The 19,621-nt window shown below is 41.7% G+C and overlaps 4 protein-coding genes across 8 annotated transcripts; 2 read left to right on the forward strand and 2 right to left on the reverse strand.

Annotated features, from left to right (window-relative positions):
- Window positions 1–618: 618 nt before the first annotated feature.
- On the forward strand, window positions 619–4,130 carry LOC308391832 (ubiquitin-associated protein 1-like). Its single transcript, XM_080874590.1, has 5 exons — window positions 619–757; window positions 1,270–1,917; window positions 2,015–2,185; window positions 3,677–3,778; window positions 3,864–4,130. Exons 1-5 carry the CDS (start codon window positions 635–637, stop codon window positions 3,996–3,998), a joined length of 1,179 nt encoding a protein of 392 aa, XP_080730716.1. The 5' UTR covers window positions 619–634; the 3' UTR covers window positions 3,999–4,130.
- Window positions 4,131–4,314: 184 nt separating this feature from the next.
- Window positions 4,315–11,853, reverse strand: LOC308391831 (protein regulator of cytokinesis 1-like). Of its 3 annotated transcripts, none has more exons than XM_080874588.1 (14): window positions 11,694–11,853; window positions 10,714–10,846; window positions 10,502–10,624; window positions 10,155–10,388; window positions 9,908–10,078; window positions 9,675–9,824; window positions 9,415–9,562; window positions 9,181–9,317; window positions 8,996–9,091; window positions 8,070–8,216; window positions 7,845–7,955; window positions 6,151–6,258; window positions 5,654–5,763; window positions 4,316–4,726 (listed from the first exon to the last, which is right to left on the reverse strand). In XM_080874588.1, exons 1-14 carry the CDS (start codon window positions 11,702–11,704, stop codon window positions 4,693–4,695), a joined length of 1,713 nt encoding a protein of 570 aa, XP_080730714.1. In that variant the 5' UTR covers window positions 11,705–11,853; the 3' UTR covers window positions 4,316–4,692. The 3 variants fall into 3 exon arrangements, with proteins under 3 accessions (XP_080730715.1, XP_080730714.1, XP_080730713.1); XM_080874587.1 differs by having other exon boundaries at window positions 4,317–4,726; window positions 5,587–5,763; XM_080874589.1 differs by lacking the exon at window positions 5,654–5,763 and having other exon boundaries at window positions 4,315–4,726.
- Window positions 11,854–12,466: 613 nt separating this feature from the next.
- Window positions 12,467–16,212, reverse strand: spi1a (Spi-1 proto-oncogene a). Of its 3 annotated transcripts, none has more exons than XM_080874831.1 (5): window positions 16,053–16,212; window positions 14,568–14,661; window positions 14,320–14,492; window positions 13,125–13,290; window positions 12,467–13,024 (listed from the first exon to the last, which is right to left on the reverse strand). In XM_080874831.1, the coding sequence occupies exons 1-5, from the start codon at window positions 16,173–16,175 to the stop codon at window positions 12,714–12,716; spliced, it is 867 nt and encodes a 288-aa protein (XP_080730957.1). In that variant the 5' UTR covers window positions 16,176–16,212; the 3' UTR covers window positions 12,467–12,713. The 3 variants fall into 3 exon arrangements, with proteins under 3 accessions (XP_080730957.1, XP_080730958.1, XP_080730959.1); XM_080874832.1 differs by lacking the exon at window positions 16,053–16,212 and adding an exon at window positions 15,106–15,241 and having other exon boundaries at window positions 14,568–14,691; XM_080874833.1 differs by lacking the exon at window positions 16,053–16,212 and adding an exon at window positions 15,106–15,239.
- Window positions 16,213–16,363: 151 nt separating this feature from the next.
- Window positions 16,364–19,063, forward strand: tmem276a (transmembrane protein 276a). Its single transcript, XM_080874827.1, has 4 exons — window positions 16,364–17,026; window positions 17,449–17,562; window positions 17,663–17,800; window positions 17,936–19,063. Exons 1-4 carry the CDS (start codon window positions 16,624–16,626, stop codon window positions 18,181–18,183), a joined length of 903 nt encoding a protein of 300 aa, XP_080730953.1. The 5' UTR covers window positions 16,364–16,623; the 3' UTR covers window positions 18,184–19,063.
- The last annotated feature ends 558 nt before the right edge of the window (window positions 19,064–19,621 follow it).

A 19,621-nucleotide genomic window follows, 5' to 3' on the forward strand; every position in this document is an offset into this window, starting at 1 on the left:
GGTGTTACATGGTTTAATTTTGATATGTTTGTTTGATATATTTCTAATGGCTGTATGACTGTGGGATTAACCTCCTAGGACCTGGCGTCCACATATGTGGACATCACATTTTGGGTTATTTAGACCAACATACTCAATTTTGCTCTACAAGGGCCTGATATCCACTTACGAGGACATTATACTGCTACTGTTCTAAAATTTTAAACGAATATCTTCATTTGTGGCTCTTATTTTTCTAAAAACAAAAATAAGGTTAAAAAAAAGAAAATCTGGTAATTCTTTGTTTTTACATTCATCGGGCCCTAATATGCCCAAATATCAAAGAGAAATTAAAAATGCATGCCGTTTAAGAGTTCGGGTCTTAGGAGGTTAAAGCAGGCACCTGAGGTATTGGTAAACAAACTCAATGATGTCAGAGGCTTAGTGGCGAAGGGGTTTATCGCGTCTGCTGTCTGTGAGTCATTTACTCCAAACACTTGCCGATTGTTTCAGAGGACCGTGGACCTGGAAGAACATATCTGACCAAGGTAAAAATGTCAAAAGGTAAAACTTTCTTTTAAAACTTAAAGCTGAAGATACAGGAGATCTTCATGTCTTCTGATGCAGGTTGGTGATTTGAAACATTTTGGTGGTGATGAACATGCTGGAAGATGTCCCGTTTCAGACCGAGCTGGGTCCACTGGAGGAAGAAATGCAGCTGTTGCCTGCTCCGGACATTACTCTACCAGACTGCCGACAGATAATGAAGGAAACTGAGGTCAAACATTAAAAAAACATTTCAAAAAATTTCTCAATATAGAGCCTGTGTGTTCTTTCTTGTTCAGTATCTGCTTGCAATTTTACTTTCTCAGTTTAATTACTTTAAAATCCAGGGTTTGAGTTTTGGAGTTTAGCAAAGCTTTTTTTTTTTTCTTCATTTTAATGCACTTCTGAAGTTACAGATTCTAATAAGAGTTTAAACAGTGCTGAAGACAATGTTCTCCTGAAACAATATGCACACTGTAATGAAGGATTAAGTTCAAATAAAAAAGCTAGATTGGGCTTTTACTGTGAAGTTGAAAATGGTTTTTATTGCACCTTATTAACATTACTGGTATAGGTCTTTTTCCCCTGGAAGAAAAGCACAGGTTGTATGATAAAATTTGTATATTTAGGGTCATGTCCACACTTGAATACTACACAGTTATTACGGTTTTTAGTAACCTCCACACCTGTAAATGTCAGCTGTGGAAAAGGCTAATGCTCCAAATCTTTATAATTTTTCTGCAGTACGGATTCAACCTGGAGAGATGGATTTTAACTGGCCAGCAGCCAGTCTGCCAGGCTCCATCCTGCCCACCTTACTGGTTGATGTTCAGCAGCCCTAAGGAGAGTCACAGAGTCACTCCCAGGAGCAGCGATCAGTGGGTCCCCAACCCTCGGCCCCGCAGCCACAGCTTGAACTCTGCAGACGCTCACTGGCTGCGCCATCGCACCGTCAAGTTCCTCGTATCTGACTCTGATGATGAAGATGGTTATCATGAGGACAATGAAATGTCCTCTACTGAAGATGCCCCTCACCTCATCAATTGCAGGGAGCGGCCCCGGAGCGCTTCACTCAAAGGCCCAATCTCCAGAGTCAAAGACATGCACTTTGTTGCTTCCCCTCACAACTGTAAGACTGGCTCAGCTCAGTGTTTCAGAGGTCACAGGGGCACGTCTTCTCCCCAAGAGTGCAGACAGCCTCTGCGTGTGCTCGAGCAGCACAGATCACAGCAAGCCAGCCCGCTCCCTCAGGGCCAGAGGAACATCAAGAAGAGGCAGCGCTCTTCAGGCAGGAAGTTCTCCCAAAACACACCACCCGCTGGACCTTCCCCACCGAGGCAGCAACAACGACCCTCCTCTGCAGGGCCTGTTTTAAAAAACCGCAGAAAGAAGGTTGGTTTTTCTGAGAGCGTCACATAACAATATAATACTTGAAGCAGGTAAAGCTGTTTTCTATTATTTGTGCCTGGTCTTCCCTTGTCATCATCAGGTTCTGACGAGCGGTGTGTCTCGGGGGGTTTTCTTCGACTGTGCAGCAGAGCTTTTGACAGCCCTCAGCCAGGAAGAGAGAGAGTTACTTGAAACAATCACTGAGAAAGGCTACCCTTTAAGAACAGCTATTCTGGCGCTGCAGAAGACAGGCTATAGGAGCCCTGAAAAGGTACGTAACACACTGGGGCTAGAACATGCCGTTTAATGATTGCATTTTTCTACGAAACTGTGAACTCTTAAGTCTGACTGAGTAAATTCTGACTCGAAATTAAAACTTTTAGGATAGAGCGGCACAGTGATACAGTAGTTAGCACCAAGAAGGTTCAAATCTACTAGCCAGCTGGAGCCTTTTGTGTTGAGTTTACATGTTCTCCTGCCTGTGTGGGTTCTCTGGCTTCTTTGCACAGTCCAAATACCTGCATGTTGGGTTAATATGTGAATCTAAATTGGCCATAGGTGTGAAAGTGAGCATGAATGGTATCTGTCTCTTTGTTAGCCCAGCATCACAGTTATGAGTGGTGGGATAAGATATATGCTATTGTATTTTAATTAAAGACACTGGGCATCAAGTCTGGCCTCAGGTGCTCTTACTACTGAAAGGCCCCAAGGTATATGTCGAGTCCCCAATATGCTTCAATCAATCATTCAGTCCAGGTTTGGAGGACTGTGTGTTTAAAATCTGGAGGCAGAAGGGTATAAGTTAGTTGGGAGACCTCTATAGAGGGCTAGCTTGCCCCTTTCCAAAAATTACAGAAGACATTCAAGCTTTCCATTGAAAAACTGAAAGACGTGCGCAAACTTGAGACATGTATCCTTTTTAAAGATGAACAGAAGCCCAGCCACGCGGTCTTGGATGGTCTCCTGAAAATTAAGCTATTTTCCAAATGAGCTGTGTCTCAACTCTACAGCATCCAACCAAATGTAAATGATCCATCCTCAGTCATTCCAGGCAGATTGGCATGTAAAACTGGATTGGTAAACATTCACAGTATCTCTATAAATGCTCAGCACACCTCAATTCAAAGCTGTCCATACTTCTATCCAATTAGATTAAGTAAAATATTCAAAGGCACTTCACCTCTGTGTGTAAATTTTTGAACAGAGCAAGGAACCCTATCTAATGAGTTCAACAAGTTACAGTAACAGTTTATAGACGTTTTGGGGTAACTAATTTGAGTTTTTCCACCAAGGCATTAAATAGGGAACTCCTGGGGAACCAATCACCATGAAATTGGTGATCAAAATAAATCTTTATTCTATCCATTGTCCTGTGGATTAACAATATCACATTGTACTATGAATACTTATAACTCAAGTAATGCTTTTTCTGAGCCGCCACCAATGGCCTGTTTGTTTTGTATAAATGCGTTTTTTAAGTATTTAAAAACCAATACACACATACTTAAAAAAAAAAAAAAGTAATGGCATCAGAAGAGGTTAAAGAAAATACAGCAATCACAATTATCCCTCACCTAATTTGCAATACTTGGCAAACCAATGTTTTTCTAATGCATTACCGGTAAACATAAAACACATCTGTAAAGTAATAGTATGTCGGTCAAGCTATATCCTGTATTCACATTCCCAAACGTTAATGAATAGACTTCATAAAATTGTACACAGAAATGGATAAAATTCATGCTTTTTCTGCTATCGACAGGTGTTAAAATATCTGGTTACCTGTGATCGTCTGTGTCAGCTGGGTTATGACCAAGCACAGGTGGAAGAGGCTTTGGAGATGTTTCAGAACTGTGAAAGCAAGGTAAATCCAGTTTTTCCAAGTCAGCACCTGTCACACACTATTGTACCTTGACGTGAAGGAGCAAAACAATATCTTCTTTTTCCAGGCTGCTGAGTTCCTACGCCTGTTGGCTCAGTTTAACGAGATGGGCTTCCAGCAAAGCGCAATCAAAGAAGTGCTGCTTGTTAATGAAAATCACCGTGAGAGGGCTCTTGAGGAGCTCATGACACGCATGGCTTAAATAAGTCATCACATTTCCAGTGAAAAGAAGGGAAGGACTTTTACATCCAAGAGAAGAGCACTCGTGAGAGCTCAGTTCCTCCAGACCAGTCCCCTACCTATAGTTTTATAGAAAGAACAATACTTTACAATTACAATGATAACTCTGGCAAGGATTTACCTCTGGCTGAAATCAAATACTGCGTTTTGGCTTACACTCAGCTGAAGTAAAACCATGTTCAGCTGAAAAATTAGGGGCAGGAATGATGGGAAAATAATAGCCACAGAGAACAAACTGCTTTTAAAACGTTTATTTACAGGTTAAAGAAAAGAATAAAACCACCCTATGTTTGGTTTCTGATAAGCAAAATTAGCTGTCAATCCAGCTCGAAAAAGAAAATCATGGTGCCACTTTCCAATTTAGTAAAACAGTAGTGCCGTAGATAACAGATAATATTTAATCTAAGCCAAAATAGGATCAAATAAAAAGACATCGTAAAACTTTTAAAATGCCAGAGAAATGCAAAGAGCAGAGGAAACCCTGGAAAAAATTCTAATAAAGAGAAATGTTGACAAAATATTTACAGTTTTTTGTAAGAAGTTCCCTCTTGTTCATTGTGTCACCAAACTACCCCTGAGGTGGGCGACCCTCTGTGCCAGAGCAGCTCTGTTGAACCATCACTGATGACTGACAGTCGAGTTCAGCAGTCCTGACTTTACATTCGATTTAGAAGACTTCGTGAGGTCCCTCTGTAAGAAACAGTCCAAATTAATGTTTTCATATTTAAAAAAAAAAAAAAGAAGAAAAAAAAAAGATCAAAGGTAAAATATTTGTGTATCAACATGGTTTTCTCACATGACAAATTAAGTAGATGTATTCACTTTGGAAACCTTTAACCTCATGATGACCAGATTTGAGTCATGTGGTGGAAAGTTTTAGCTGCAGCTCAGACAAATAAGTCATTGAAACTTTGGCATGACAGGATTTTTTTATTTTTTATTTTTTATTTATTAGTTATAGCACAGGGCCGTAGCCATTTCAATATTTTTTTCATAAGACCTAGTGTACTTTGACTTTTTAAATTTATACATTCATTGTAGACAGATTCTTTTGGCTGTCCCTTTATTAACAGGGGGTTGCCTCAGTGGATGAATCAGTAACTTTGATTGTATGCCGGCTGCCCCTTCTGACGCAATCCCCCTGCCCGCTCTCCCAGTGGATGTGTCAAACACTATATGTATACTTATATGTAAAAGGTGGTGGTTCGTGTAAATCTCATTACAAATAATCAACATTTTCTATATATTAATTACTGCTGACTGTATGACGAAATTTGGAATAAATGTATTCAAACATTAAAAGATGGCAGACAGCTTTGTTTCTTAAAGTCTTGTCATCATGTTATAAATGATTTTTGTAGCTTTTTCTTTGCATCACAACTGCATAATGTGGGAATTTCATCTGCATTATAAAATACATGTACACCCACATAGCAAGAAATTAAATAAGTTGTACATTTGGTGGTAAACTTAAACTGTGAGCCAAATGTTTAGTCTTACAATAATCTTTACCACTGAGTTGACTAAACAGATGTAAAAACCCCATTTACCGCAAATTCCGAATAGGAGCCAGCAATAGAGTTAAAGGTGAAGGTGTGATCTTGAGTATCCTGAGACCTTAGTGGTGTGCCACTTGGAGTGTTTCTATTAAGGTGGGAGATATTTTCCTTGTTTCGCTCTAGCGCACGGGGTGCCTTTCCATGTCCAGGGGTTCGCAGGCCAAGACCCTACAATGAGACCAACTAGAATGATGATGTGTTTTGGCAAGCCCTTTCATTTTAAAGACTATATAGGACATTATGACAGATGAGCACTTTCACCGTGTCCAATATCTTGACATACAAAATAATGCATTTGATATTATGTATATTTATCTTAGTTAACGACACTGGACTTGACTAGTTGGGTAGAATGATTATCAGTGTCAACGTCTGCATCATATTCAGAGCACACTAAACTCAAACGTTGACCAACATTGAGTCTAGATACAAACTAATGTAAGAGGTTTTACCGTTTCAATATGAAAATAATGATGATCAAACCTGTCTAAGATACTGAACAAGCCAATCTAATCCTGATGGTTTGACTGTCAAAAACAACATGAAGCACATTACCTTGCTAGCAGACAACGGTGGTTTCTGGGTGGACGACAGGCACATGGTCCCACTGAGGCCTGAACTCAGGAAGCTGGTTGGAGTGGAGAAAGTTGAGGTGCCATTGAGCTGAGTGGACAGGGCACACAGGCGTTTCAGTCAGTGCTCACATTTGACATTAACACAGTTACAGAAAAACCACAGAAATATTTTTCTTCTTCAGCTCTCAGCGAAGGCGGTCGCACTTTTCTCCTCTCCTCCTCACCCTTATCTTCCCTACTTAGCCTATGTCCTTGTCTTGTGTGCATTACTTTCCCTGGAATAGCCTCACACTGTCGTTCTCTAAAACCTAAAAGAGAATTATGGATTTGATCAACTGGTCTCTGAATGCTATTGACACCCTTTTCTCAACGAGAAATCTGGGCTCGGGAGAGCCTGAGTGCCCTGGAGGGACTTTCCCTGCCGGATACACGATGGACGGGTGGCAGAACTGGAGGATCATGTGCCTGGCGGGACTGTCTATCGAGGACGCTGAAGATATCCATCTATTCGGAACCGTGATAACAGGGTTCATGCTGATCGGAGTTGGCTTAGCCCTGGTTTATTGGAGAAATAAGAGAGCGGAACCGGCTGTTCAAACCCCCCCCAAGGCTGCCCGCTGGAATCGAAATGGAACGAGGCGCAACCTCTCACAACGAACGTAATATGGTCAACACCTTGGAGACGCTTGCAGCTGCTGTGAAGGCTCAAACAACACCATTGAGCGTATGGGGGGAAACATCAGAGAGAGGCCTGCTCAAAATGAGACCCTTGAGTGACAGTTGGAAAACATCGCGGAACGGATCACTGCAGTTGTGAGGTCTCAGAATCAAAAGAATGATAACACCATGGAACAGAAGTTTGATACCATCATGGGGAGGCTCGCGACTCTCCAACGGGAGATTGAGAGACCAGCGTCGGAGTGTTAAAGAGCAGCCTGAAAATTCTCCTGGGCTGCTCGCATGGAAATTAACAAAATCAACATGAACATTGCGGATCCCCATCACGGCGCCAGCTGCAGGCCCAAGGCTGGAGCCGAACAATCACTCCCTGATAACGACTGTGTTACGGCTATTCTTCCCATCCCATGCAAGGACACCTGGATTGGCTGGAGGACTGTTTACTTAGCCTGATAGGCCGAAGGACACTGTCTCAGCTGAACTATGGACACGCACACACATACACTTGCACTGATAGGCACTCACTCATCCCCCCCTCCCTTTCCAACGCCTTGTTTCCTGCGAGGGAACACGGCGGGTCTGTGTGCCGCGCTGGAATGGTAGCGCTGTGCAGGGTGGCTGCTGTGTTCGCTTCGGATTACTCCTCACCCCCCACCCACCCCTGTGGCTTGTCATGTCTTCACAATGTTGTGCTGTGGACATTTATGTGCTTTTTTGTGCAGAGGAGTTTTTTTGTTTCCTGTTCTCATGCTGTCCTACCATGGAAGCACAGCATGAGTAGGGGTCTCTTTTTTCCCCTCTTGTACTTTCCCCACTGTAGTGTACATTTCAATGTTTTTTTCTCTGATTCTACCAATCTCCGACCTGTATCCCCATGTAATGTTTGTGCTATATGTGTAAGGTCGGGGGGGTCCCATTTCACTGCAGGGCAACCTGCATGTGACGAATAAAGCTTTGATTGATTGAGAAAAACCACAGAAATATCTACCCATTTACCTTTTTCATTTTTCCAGGTGTTGGAGTCCCTCCTATCCGCCTTTTAGACGGGGTTTTCACCATCGTTCCATACAGCATTTCCTCTTGCATCTGCTTAGTTTTCTTCATTTGCTATTTTCCAAAGAACAATGCATTTAAAGAAAAAAAAAAAATGCACTGGCAAAACTACTGCTACAGGGAAGTGAAAGTCACGACAGAGTGTGTCACAGCAATAACCTCACATACCCTTTCAAGCTTCTCCTTCTCCTTTTCATTGTGGTGTTGATCCCACTGCTGCTGCACATAATCGAGGAATTTCTGTCCATTCACCAGAAAATCTTTGCCATGCTCCTGCTCCCAAACGTCGATTTGGGCTTTCAGACTCTTTTCCAACTGAAAACAAGCATAAGTTTTTATGTTGTCACAAAAAGGGGCCTTATTACACTTACTTCTCTTATATGTACACTTTAAAAAACAAACAGACACCACTGTGAAACAATACCAATACTTAATAATGAGGAGGGAGTCTAATGTGAGAAAAATCCCTGTGAGCCAAAACTCAAGGCTTCAAACTGCACTCAACTGGTTTTTTAAAGACCGTGTGGGCCTGAAGTAAGGTAGGAAAGATTACATCCAGTCATCACGGACATAATGTCAGAGTAATTTTGAGCATTTAATGATTTGCTCTGAACTGTTCTTTTTCCAGAGAAAATCCCAAAGCAGTTGAACTCACACGATATACAGTTGACCATAGATTGCAAGGCAGAAATGCAGGGCCACCCACCAGAGGCCCTTTGCTGCATGTGTCCCCTGACTAGGCTATCTAAATAAAGCCCATTTTGAACAGCAAAATGCGCATTTTTGGATTAGTAGAGCTCAGCCGATTCCCTTTTAACAGCTTCTGCACTGACAGTGGACTTTCAGATTACATCAATTTCTGAAATGCTTTTGATGAACAGACATATGCACCTGAACCAGAGAGTGACAGTCATTTAATATCCCCATCTGTTGGACAAAACCTGCAATACAGCAATGGAGTTTTTCTTCATCTCCTTTTATTTGCCAATTCATCCAATATGACATCTTTGAAATGTCTTCTAAGAGAATATCTTACAGGCTGGCATCTGCTTACAGTAATGCTATTTTTACTGAAGCAGCATAGAAATTCTCACCTTAGGCAAACTTTTCTGCAGGTCAGTTCTCTGCTTCTCTTCTTTCAGAAGGTTCCCACCCCTGTTGTTGAATCTTGAAGGGTCATTAGCCTTTTTCTAAAAGGGGAAGCATACAGCCACATGTCACCATGCCCAGAGATAAGCATTTTAAAAGCTTCCACAAAAAACTTAGAGACAGCACTCACGTCAAGCTCCAAGTACAACGTCCAGTTGTCCTGCCATTTAGTGACTCCCTCAAAGAGATCTTTGTGGTCCTCATAACACTTCTTCAAGGTCGTGATCTTAGCCTCATGTAGATTGAGGAGCTCTTCTGTGAAATCATCTGAGTAAAGAAAAGATGTACCAGAACAGTAACGCCCTCTGTGACCTTTGGTGCATATGTTTGAAATAAAGCAGTTGTTATTAAAACAGACATTCACCATCATGGAATGGAGCAAAAGCTTGTTGCTGTTCGGGGCTGTAGAAACATTTATTCCATAGGAGGGCGATCTCTGCTCGGATGGCCTCAATGACACTTTGCATGCTCTGCATTTTCAGCACCTCTAGACGCTGGACCTCAGCCTGGAGCTAGAAACACAGGATACACATTATCAGAACCTTTTACGAGGGCTTAGAGGATCTGGGTGGAAAGTAAACAGACACATTATTTAAAATTATAAATCAAAAGGTAGGTTTGTACCGCTTCCATGTTTCTTTTCTTTGTGTTGATCATATGCTCTGAGAAAATTTCCCTGTCCTCTTGGGGAATCTGAAGCCGTTCCCAGAGCTCCTGGATCTTAGTGCGGTAACCTGAACAAAGGAGCTCATTCTCAGCCTTGCGGTTTTGCAACTGGAAGAAGAAGAAATCACCCACGTTATTCTATGCAATACCATAGACGGATCATATTAGAAAAGGAAAGATCACAAACTCACTTGACCGAGGAGGAGTTTGAGAGCAGCAATGTTGTCATTCGACAGGCAAAATGCCTCTTCATCCTCACAAATCACATCAGTCTCAAAACTCGTCTCTGGCTGCTGCTCCAGATCATCCATGCATACAATGATCTCCTTTTTGATGCTCACAAATTCCTTGCGACGATGCTCCTGCAGTGACGAGACAGGTTACAAACCAAAAGCAAAAACTGTAATATTAAAGAAACAAACAGAAAATCAAAAACACCTTCTCTTTGGTGAGATCATCAACGTAGGCCCGATAGCTCTCTAGCTGTGTCAATGATGGAACAGAGTCCTGGTTGATGCAAAATGGGGTAGTGCACATAACATCACACAGCTCTCGGTCTTTGACAACGAGGCCTTTAAGCTCTTCCATTCTTTGCTTTTTGTGCTCCTTCATCACCTCCAGATGTGTGCGGCAGTTCTTCTCCATCTGCAACATGCTGCAGCCATCCTCCTCCTGCAAAGAAATCCAAAAGGTAAGGCCTAACACAGATCGTCTTGTTGGTTATAAAAAAAACAAAAAAAAAACAAAAAAAAAAACACTCAGACACACTTCTCAAATGTAAATACCTCAAAAGGGGCCATCTGAAGCTCACTATACAAAATACTGAGTTCCTTGCGACAAGACTCTATACTTTTGAGTACTCTCTTCTTGAGCTCCTCTTCTTCTGCAATCATGAGGTCCAGCAAACCCTGAAGGCAAGAAAAACCAAAGAGGCAATTGTATGATTAGTCCTACAAGGCCAAAAGGTACCATAATGTACACCAGTGTCAGAACTCACTTTAATGTGCTTGTGAACATCATTGGTTCTTTGTAGGCGCTGCTCTTCAGGAATCCCTATCTCTTCCCAAATATCCTGCAACCTGACCAGGGCTCTGTTCAGGTAGGCAACAGACTCAGCAGCGTGGACTTCACTGGAAGAGAACCAGATCCTCAAGTTTGTTAAGATACACTTTACCACAAAAGTTGAGCAATTCCTTTGTTGCAGCAGTTCAAAAATAAGCTAAATACAAAAAACAAACAAAAAACATAACAAAATGGCATAAAAAAGTAGAAAGGTATACATTTCAATGAAATAAAATACAACATGACAACGCAATACAAGTAAAATTTTAATTTCATGAAGTAAAAATAAAGTTCAAGAGCTCATCAAACGGAAAAACGTATCCGCTCACAGGTTCAGGGTAACCGAGTGTAAAGTGTGGTGGATACTGTAATAAAATAAGCTGGTGTACACAGAGGTTACGGGTGTGTATTCGGGGCTAACAATCAAATCAGACAGGTTTCACTGGGTTTTTCCTGACTCAAAGTGGCCCTCGGGGTGGGTGGGTGGGGGGGCGGCCTGTACGTTAGCAGGACTTTGATATTTTAACTAGTGTTTCAATTACTCAAAATGTAAACAAAAAAGTATATTATTTTATACTACAGTAAGCCAGGGATTTTAAAACCAGACAGGAAACAGCTGTGTTAGCACCCGCAAAACCAGACGCAACAGCCCTTCCACCATCGACCGAGCAAACTAACATTTAAATAGTTGCAGACGGCGTAGCATATCCGTGGTATCCCTAATCCTGAACAATATGAGTGACCAAAAAAACCCAAATAGTAATGACAGCATAACCTAACGACTGCTCCGTCTCAATGTGTGAAACAGGCTGTGCGACCTTTCTCACAATTAACATTAAATGCTAAAGCTAATCAGCAAGTTTAGAACACAACTTACATAAACCGCTAAGAATTATATTTATATTCAGTACTAACCTCACTCTCATTTCGCCACCGCAGACAATTGAAATGTTTTAAAAAGAATCGTCCTGTTCCTGCAGACGGTCTTTTGACTCCTCAAATAAAAAAATCTAGGTTAAAGTCAGTGTAGTTGCCCGACTGCCCGTTCGTTTGTCGAGTGCATTTGAAATTTGGACCGAAACAATGCTTGGACTCTGATTGGCCGGTGAAATGACGTAAGCGGAAATAGCTGTGGAGCGGAACCAGAGAACTTGTAAAATAAAAGCTTATGCTGTACGTGCAACTTCTCCCACTTGTCCAAACGCGGGGCTGCAGCAGTCTTCAGCAAGAGGTAAATGGGGATACATTGCTTTAATGATTCATACAAAAGTGTTTGAAATGTCTGCAACAAACAAAATAAAACAAAACAAAGAAAAATAAAAGTCCTTCCTCTTAAATAGCCAGGTATAAGGACTATACTGACGAGTGAAGAAAAAGTTTTGTCCAAGGAAGGACGTTACATAGGTACAGACTAAATACACCTTTATAATTTACTCGCAGGTCATTTCGTAGCAACTATTGTACTTAATCTTTTGCACGAAGAGTGTTGTTGCGACATCTATTTAATTTAATATTCTAATGAGTTCTCTATCTTTCCAGAGAGGGACAGCTCTATTCTGCCTTTTTAACAAGGCTAGGAAGATTTTTATTTTAAGGAGTAAAACACATTTTTTGTTTGTTCAAAGACAGACCCAGTTCATTTGAATAATTTGACAAAAATAGCAGAGCATTATATTTATTTACAGCATTCAGAAAATTACAATATGCATTTTTAAAACATTTATTTGCAGCTGTCACTGATCTTTTACTCTTAGTTTTGTTCTTATTCACCCATAATTTGAGTTTAAAATTAAGCTGTTTATATAGACATTAGCAAATGTCACAGATTACAAATAAATAAGGAAGGAAACATGGTAGAAAAACAAACTGAAATTGTAAATCTACAGACAAAATTTGAGTAGTTTAGCATGATTAAAGACAGCGTTTGTTCCCTTGTCATTGAGGGTACTGACGTGAATATAAGTTTCTCAACACATTCTCACTGAACTGGTAGGTTAGCTTCTTCTTCACTTTTTTAATCTCTCCGGTTTTACCATAGTTTCTCAGAGCTCGAGCCATTTTCTGGTAGGTCATTTTTTTGCGGTTTCCTTTCTGAATACCCCAGTGGTTCGCCAGGGCTTCCTTGTGTTTGGTGGAGAACTGGAAGATGCCCTTGTCCTGGTCCACCCACCAGATACTCTCACTCATGTCGCCGTTTCTTAGCATGTCCAGGAGGAACTGGTACAGACGGATTTTCTTCTTGTTGTCTGGAGTGGAAAGTATAAGAATTGCTAAAGCAATTTTATTCAGTTTACAAGGTTTATGACTGAATGTAAGAAAAAAAAAAAGAGGTTTGAAAATACCCACTAGTGTCTCTCCTGAAGGAAGAAGGGTTATGACCTTCATATTCATCCTCGCCCTCTGATACCTCAAGCGGTGGACTGATTCCTCTCTGGTCCTCCTCTGAGTAGTACTGTCCAGGTGAGGCCGAAGGCGGGTACTGGTAGCACAGGGGTGAGGTGTAATATGGGATCTTTAGGGGAAATTTAAAGCATGTTTATGCACAGAAGTGACAGACCGGGCAACATTTTTTGTTTTGCAGTTATTCATCACCTGACATTTTCATTTAAACTCAGTCATTGTGTTAAAAGAGGAAGTTGCCGTGCCAGAATTAGAATTCAGTGCTCAGCAGTACCCAACAGTGCAGATGACATTTCAGAGGAAATATCCCAGACTGTCCACATCATGTGCTGTATTTGTGTAGATAAAATCACATTATAATCTTCTAAATCCCCGATTCAGTTCACAGCAGCACAGTTTGTTTTCATTTCTTGGCAGCAGTTGAATGATTCTGAAAGTCAGGAGCACGTACAGTTTATATACACAGTTATGTGTGAAATGGCTAATCCATTTGTTGATTAATCTGTCAACTAAATATGTTCATTACAAGTGTGTAGTAGAAAAATACCAAATATTGTCTGGTCTTCTTGGCCTGTGATTCTGCTTGGAGTATAGAAAATTGTTATAGGCAATTTTCTGACATTATGTAGGCTTCATAGTGAACGTGACCCTTACATGAGGAACATTTTAATGTCAAATGAATCAGAGTAAAGTCAAATAATTTACTGTTACTTCAGACATGGCTGTGTTCAAGACAGTGAGAATAATTACCAAAGCTTTAGGGTTTTTTTTTTTTTTTTCTGAGTTTCTTTTAATGTTTGAGGTCTTTTTAAAGACTCCAGTAAATGTATTCTCCCTCAGGGAAGAAATAATGAGCAATCAGACTGATGTGAGTCACGCAGTGTAGTAACAGTTGAGTAAATGTTTTTTTCATCACTGCCTAACATCACTGCTACATGTTAATACCTCAATCACAGTAAAACAAATTAAAAAAAAACAACCCGGCAGTACACTTAAAAGGATTTCTCTACTTTAGAATAGTAGCTTGGGCAGTGAGTGTATCCTAATAGAAGGGGGTTCGTTACTTGTCAGGCCACTTGTCAGTAATTCCAATCACATCAATGGAAACTGTGTTTTTTCAAGCTACCATACATGGACTTACTTGTGGTGATGCAGACAGAGGAACGAGTGGAGGATCAAGTTGGAGGTACAGTGACTCACTGCCATAGCGGTAGGGTGGTATCAGCTGTGGGGGAGACACGGCCTGAAGCTCCGTGAGGGGATTCTCAAAGTCTGACGCCTGGACCCGCTCAGATTGGAAGGTCCATCTACGTTCTGAAAAGTGACCGAGGTTTAAGCACATGGCCGTATGATGAGTCACCTTCTAACACTGAAATCCAGTCTACTAACCATCGCAAATCTCCCCCACGCCGGTGAGGTAAGGGTACAGCTCCACAGACGGTCGATAGTTCTCTGCCTCATTTGCAATAACCTCCTCTGAAGCCTTTTGGGGGGGAAATATGAGATGTTGTTTCTGAAAAATTAAAAGTTTGAGTCTCTTTGTCTTTCCAAAATGTTTTCAGATATGATTTTAGAAGAACATAAAACAGACAAAACAATCAAATCAGCTGAATAAAGCAGGAGTGCAGATTATATACTGGACTTTACCATATGTTAACGGTTAAAATGCAGTGAAATAAGTATATCCTGTTTAAACACAAACAAAAATCATCTTTGCAGACATTAATAACAAATAAAGTACCACCTCCAGTGTCTTAAAGCTCTACTTTGGTCACTAGAATAACCTTCAAAGGTAACTGAAAACTCAATCTAACAGAAACCCACATGGAAAACAAAATACCTTCACGATGTCGCAAACTGAAATCAAAGCCTTATCTCCTGGTGTATGACATATACATGGTAAAAAAATCAAAAGAGATCCACTTACAGATGATATAACATAGCCATCCATCATGTAAACAAGGCTTCATGAGCTTCTTGGTTCTTTAAGCTTGTGGTAATTTTTAACTTTTTCTTATTGCTTCACCGATAAATACGGAGTGTCGCCAGGCACTGACTGCAGCACGCAAATGGGAACTGAAAGTGAGAAATAAGCTGGAACATATACAGTCTGCATTCATATCCAGTTGCTAGGTTCATATGGTGAGTTAGTTCCTGATGGCCATACACCATGTTTACATGCATGCATTAAAAGTCTGAAGCCCAGTGTGCTTTTTTTGTGTGTTATAGCACACTCTGAGTGCAAAACATCTCCACATGTCTGTGAAAACATTCACACCCTTAAAGAAGACGCAGTGAGAGGAGAAGGTTATCACATATTAAATGACGAGCCCTTCCCTGCTTCAACTCTTCTCTCTCATCAGTTCAACTGATGTGATTAGAGAGACATTAACTCTAATCTTTGCACTCATTCCTAACATGATTAAACTTAAAGATAATGCAACACTTATTTCATTTAACACATCATAATTGAAGAGGAAAGCAGGCTTTATGAGATTCTAACTCTCAATTACAATGAGTATGGTTTATTCACACAGGAATTTTTTAATCGCTACTGCAGGCAGCAGTCGAAACCAAAAGTGAAGTTTGGACCAGCCTTGTTCCTCTTTTTGTTTGGCATTATGGTTTCAATTGAGGAAGTTCTGACCATGAGATGAAACCAGTGAAAAAAAGACGGAAAGAGCTGGACTCACTTTGTCCCTGTAACTTGTCTACGTTTTTATACATACAACACTGAGATTTTTATAACCACCTTCTGACTTTTTTTTTCTGGCATGGAGGTGGATTTTTATGACTTCTTTTAAAATAATCGAATGAGTCAAACATTATTACGCTGTGCTTTGACATCTTTGCCTCTGTTTAATGGAAACTTACCAGAGGCAGTCTGCTGGCTGTGATGAAACTGTTTCCTGTGAGCACACCACAGGGAGAAAAGCAGGTTGTTTGTCTGCATTTTTGTGTTTCACGGAACACATCAGCTGAGGTGCCTTGAGACATGGTCTATTAAAAGACGGCAAAGGTTCCTTTATTTTGTTTAACCCCAGAAAATCGTGTTTATGACGACTGCAAACCGTGACCCACGGTGCGTAAAGTGCAGGTCTGGGGCTTCTCGTGCTTTCAAATATTTGCTCTGTCTCCATCTACTGGAAAGAAACGTTGAACTGGCCAGTATCTAGGCTAGACTGAGTTCAGAGGCATAGAGGAGACAACCAAAATAGCACATCGAGGCCCAAATCTATTTATCCTCCGCCCCCGAATATGGCTCTTTTAGGGGATGCTTGACAAATTAGAGAAATGAGGGCTTCGCCGATTGATCAGCATTTCCGATTTCCAAGTATTGCCAAATTTCCTCCCCACCTTAGACACTGACATCAGCAGCAGCCAGGAGCGGAGTCCTGCTGTCCCGTGGAAATATCACGGCACAGAGGCGAGATACGCATGGAACATGGCTGCTATGAGGACTTTAACCGTGGCAGGTCTGTTTTTGGCTTTTTGCGCTTTGGGACTGATCGCGGTGGCGATCAGCACCGACAACTGGTACGAGACTGACGCCAGGAGGCACCGGGAACGCTGCAAGAATTACTCAAACAAAAGAAACGACCCCGGCTACATTTACATCTCCAACAACAACCTTCCGCTTCGGATGCTGCCAAAGGAGAAAAACGTTGAAAGAAAGGGCTCCAGTGTCAGCGGCGAAATGCTGCTGCGGGCTAAGCGGCACTTCTTGCCTCCTGCCCCGGCAATGGAGTCTCTCTGCAGTCGGCATTTCAACTCCACCGTCACCGGACTGTGGAGGAAGTGCCACAGAGAAGGGTTTGACTTGGAGACGGAGGATTTGATCTTTAAAGGTTTGGTGTCGGGCTTCGTGTTTTTGTGCTGTAACGTGTTTGTTTCGGAAGCTTTGTGTCGAGTGACAGGCGCTGTCGGTAACAATACTTTGTGCACGAATGCGCTATCCAAGGTGCTGATGCTGCGCAAAGACCCTCGAGGCCTACGCAGTATCGCACGGAGTACAGTTACAATGCGATCGACGTGCTGTTTTTTTCTCTCGCCCCAGCACAAAAGGGCAGCCTGTAGTAACAGAAGCCTCGGGATGCGTACAATAAGCTACTCCACAGTGGTGTGGGTGGATGGGCGGGCGGTGGTGGAGTGGGGGCTGGGTGCGTATTTTTGGGAGGTGGGGGGTGGCAGGAGCGAGCCTTGTGATATCCTCTTCATCTCGTCTCAGTGCTAATGTGAGACATCCTTTTTGTGTTGTTTACATCCACAGGATTGGTTCCACGCTGCACACCAATAAAATACTACTACTCATCATCAGAGCTCCCCAGAAATCTGCCAATCAATCTGACGAAGACAATAAGGCAGGATGAGTGGCACGCGCTTCGTGAGTTACCTTTTTTTAATCTGATGAATTAATGTAGAAAAACTGAGCACGCCCCCTGACATACACGGTGTTTTCTGCTGTGCCTTTTTTTTTTTTGCAGATCTCCAGAGGATGACTGCCAGTTTCATAGGAATGGCCATATCCATCATCATGTTCGGCTGGATCATAGGCGCTCTGGGCTGCTGTCAAGACCACGATCTGATGCAGTATGTCGCCGGACTTCTCTTCCTCATGGGAGGTAAGAAGTTCTTTACATAAAGAGCACTGCCCCGACTCACCGCAGAGGGGCGGTGTGGTCTTTATTAACCGTGGCGCATCAAAACGGGGGGATCAAATCGGGTTGCTGACTTGTTTCATCCTCGCTCTCTGGCAGGGACGTGCTGCATAATCTCCCTTTGCACGTGTGTGGCCGGAATCAACTTTGAACTATCCCGCTATCCGCGCTACATGTTTGGCATACCAGAGGACATCAGTCATGGTTACGGCTGGTCCATGTTTTGTGCGTGGGGTGGACTGGGCCTCACGTTGCTGGCTGGCTTCCTGTGCACACTCGCTCCCTCCCTCTACCCCCCACAGGCCAGTGCGGTGCACAAGCCCAGACAGGAGAACGGCTGTGTGTGACAGGCCGCGGGCATACCAAACAGACACCTGTCTCATCTGTGAAACAGTGACGAGCCCTGTTCCAGAGACAGCTTCACCCAGGGACTCAGAGAGAAGAGAAAGCCTTCACTTAGCCAGGCACAGAGAAAGCATGGGACACTTGCTCGCACTCACATGGGAAATGATAAAGAGGTGACATTTGACTGAAGACGGTTTCAGTTCCTCTGGTGCTTTTTGATTTTTTTCTTCTGTCCCTCTTTATGAATAAACTGTTGAGTGTCATTGCTTGCTCTTCAAGAGGAGAATATAACAATTTCTTCTTGTAAAATCTGCTAGTTTGAGAAGAAAAACAGAATAAAAAAGAGAAAAAGATGCACTGGCAGGAGGTCAATAGCACAACTTTCAAATGGGAACTGAAGATCAAACCATGGACTTGTAATTCACATTTCAAAGGGCAACTGTGTATCATTATGTACCCATTCAAAACAAGATATGTACATGTACTTTATGAATTGTATGTATGCAGATGCATTTGTGTTTATTCAAGGAAAAAAAATAATGAGCATTAGACCAAACTGTGTTTGAGGGAAGTGTTTTGTTGTTCTTGAGGTCTTACCCCTGTCGGAATATTTTTGAAAAATAAAAGAGCCATGCAAAAGTATTTTTTTCCCTCCCCCCTCATGTAATGCACTGAACAGACATCATATAAAAAGAAACAAAAGCAAAAAAAACCTTTGTGGTTGTCTTATGTCTTAACATGTGTTCACTGTTATGCCAGCAGGCAGAAGAGGCCTGCTAACCGAGTCAAGGCGTTTACAGCATTGTTTTAAAACTGCAGCTGAATTTATTTCTCTTGGTGTTGGAGCTGCTTGCAGGCCACCGTTTTATGCAACCACTTCTAAATGCTTAAATGTGCAAATGTCAGTGGCCAAAATGTGCGTCAGTGACCAAAACTGAGTGACAAAACTGACAGAAATAAATCAGTCCAAATTTAATAGAACATGAAAGTGAAGTAATTTTTTTTCCGCCTGCACGCTTCAGTGGAAATTCAATCTATGTTTATAAACAGCAGGGCCACATAAAATGAGGAATGTCCGGATAACTTCATCCAAAGCTCTCGGATCACAACATGCTGACAATTCACAGATTAACACACTGATGTTGCTGATAATTTTTCAAGGTGTTTTTTTTTTCATGCGTACTAGTTTTAAGAAAAAAAATTAATCGTTCTGACAGCTAATTCAAATATTGGCTTCACTCATTTCCTGAACTTTTGCTGCTCATCGGTGCTATTCTGTTGCTCAGATTGTGGCAATCTTCATCTGCAGTCTTCAAATAAATCCCTGTTGTTGATTAGGCACAGTGTTTGTTTACTTAAGTCACTGGAGATTTAAGTAAACAGACACTCTCCATCATAAATGAACAAAATATATTCAGTGATAAAATCATTTGCCAGAGG

Source organism: Rhamphochromis sp. 'chilingali' (genome assembly GCF_963969265.1).
Source record: "Rhamphochromis sp. 'chilingali' genome assembly, chromosome: 2".
NCBI classification, from domain to species: Eukaryota; Metazoa; Chordata; class Actinopteri; order Cichliformes; family Cichlidae; genus Rhamphochromis; species Rhamphochromis sp. 'chilingali'.

Excerpts from the sequence above, each read along its gene's own strand:
- LOC308391832 (XM_080874590.1), top strand. The coding sequence starts at position 635 with ATGAACATGCTGGAAGATGTCCCGTTTCAGACCGAGCTGGGTCCACTG. Across the intron at positions 758-1,269 it reads AGATAATGAAGGAAACTGAG|TACGGATTCAACCTGGAGAG; the intron begins GTCAAACATTAA and ends ATTTTTCTGCAG. Across the intron at positions 2,186-3,676 it reads GCTATAGGAGCCCTGAAAAG|GTGTTAAAATATCTGGTTAC; the intron begins GTACGTAACACA and ends TGCTATCGACAG.
- LOC308391831 (XM_080874587.1), bottom strand. Across the intron at positions 9,318-9,414 it reads TTTTGCTCCATTCCATGATG|ATGATTTCACAGAAGAGCTC; the intron begins GTGAATGTCTGT and ends TTCTTTACTCAG. Across the intron at positions 4,727-5,586 it reads GCTCCTATTCGGAATTTGCG|AGGGACCTCACGAAGTCTTC; the intron begins GTAAATGGGGTT and ends TGTTTCTTACAG.
- spi1a (XM_080874831.1), bottom strand. The coding sequence starts at position 16,175 with ATGTCTCAAGGCACCTCAGCTGATGTGTTCCGTGAAACACAAAAATGC. Across the intron at positions 14,493-14,567 it reads CGTGGGGGAGATTTGCGATG|AACGTAGATGGACCTTCCAA; the intron begins GTTAGTAGACTG and ends GTCACTTTTCAG. Across the intron at positions 13,291-14,319 it reads CTCTGTCTGCATCACCACAA|ATCCCATATTACACCTCACC; the intron begins GTAAGTCCATGT and ends TTTCCCCTAAAG.
- tmem276a (XM_080874827.1), top strand. The coding sequence starts at position 16,624 with ATGGCTGCTATGAGGACTTTAACCGTGGCAGGTCTGTTTTTGGCTTTT. Across the intron at positions 17,027-17,448 it reads GGAGGATTTGATCTTTAAAG|GATTGGTTCCACGCTGCACA; the intron begins GTTTGGTGTCGG and ends TTACATCCACAG. Across the intron at positions 17,801-17,935 it reads ACTTCTCTTCCTCATGGGAG|GGACGTGCTGCATAATCTCC; the intron begins GTAAGAAGTTCT and ends GCTCTCTGGCAG.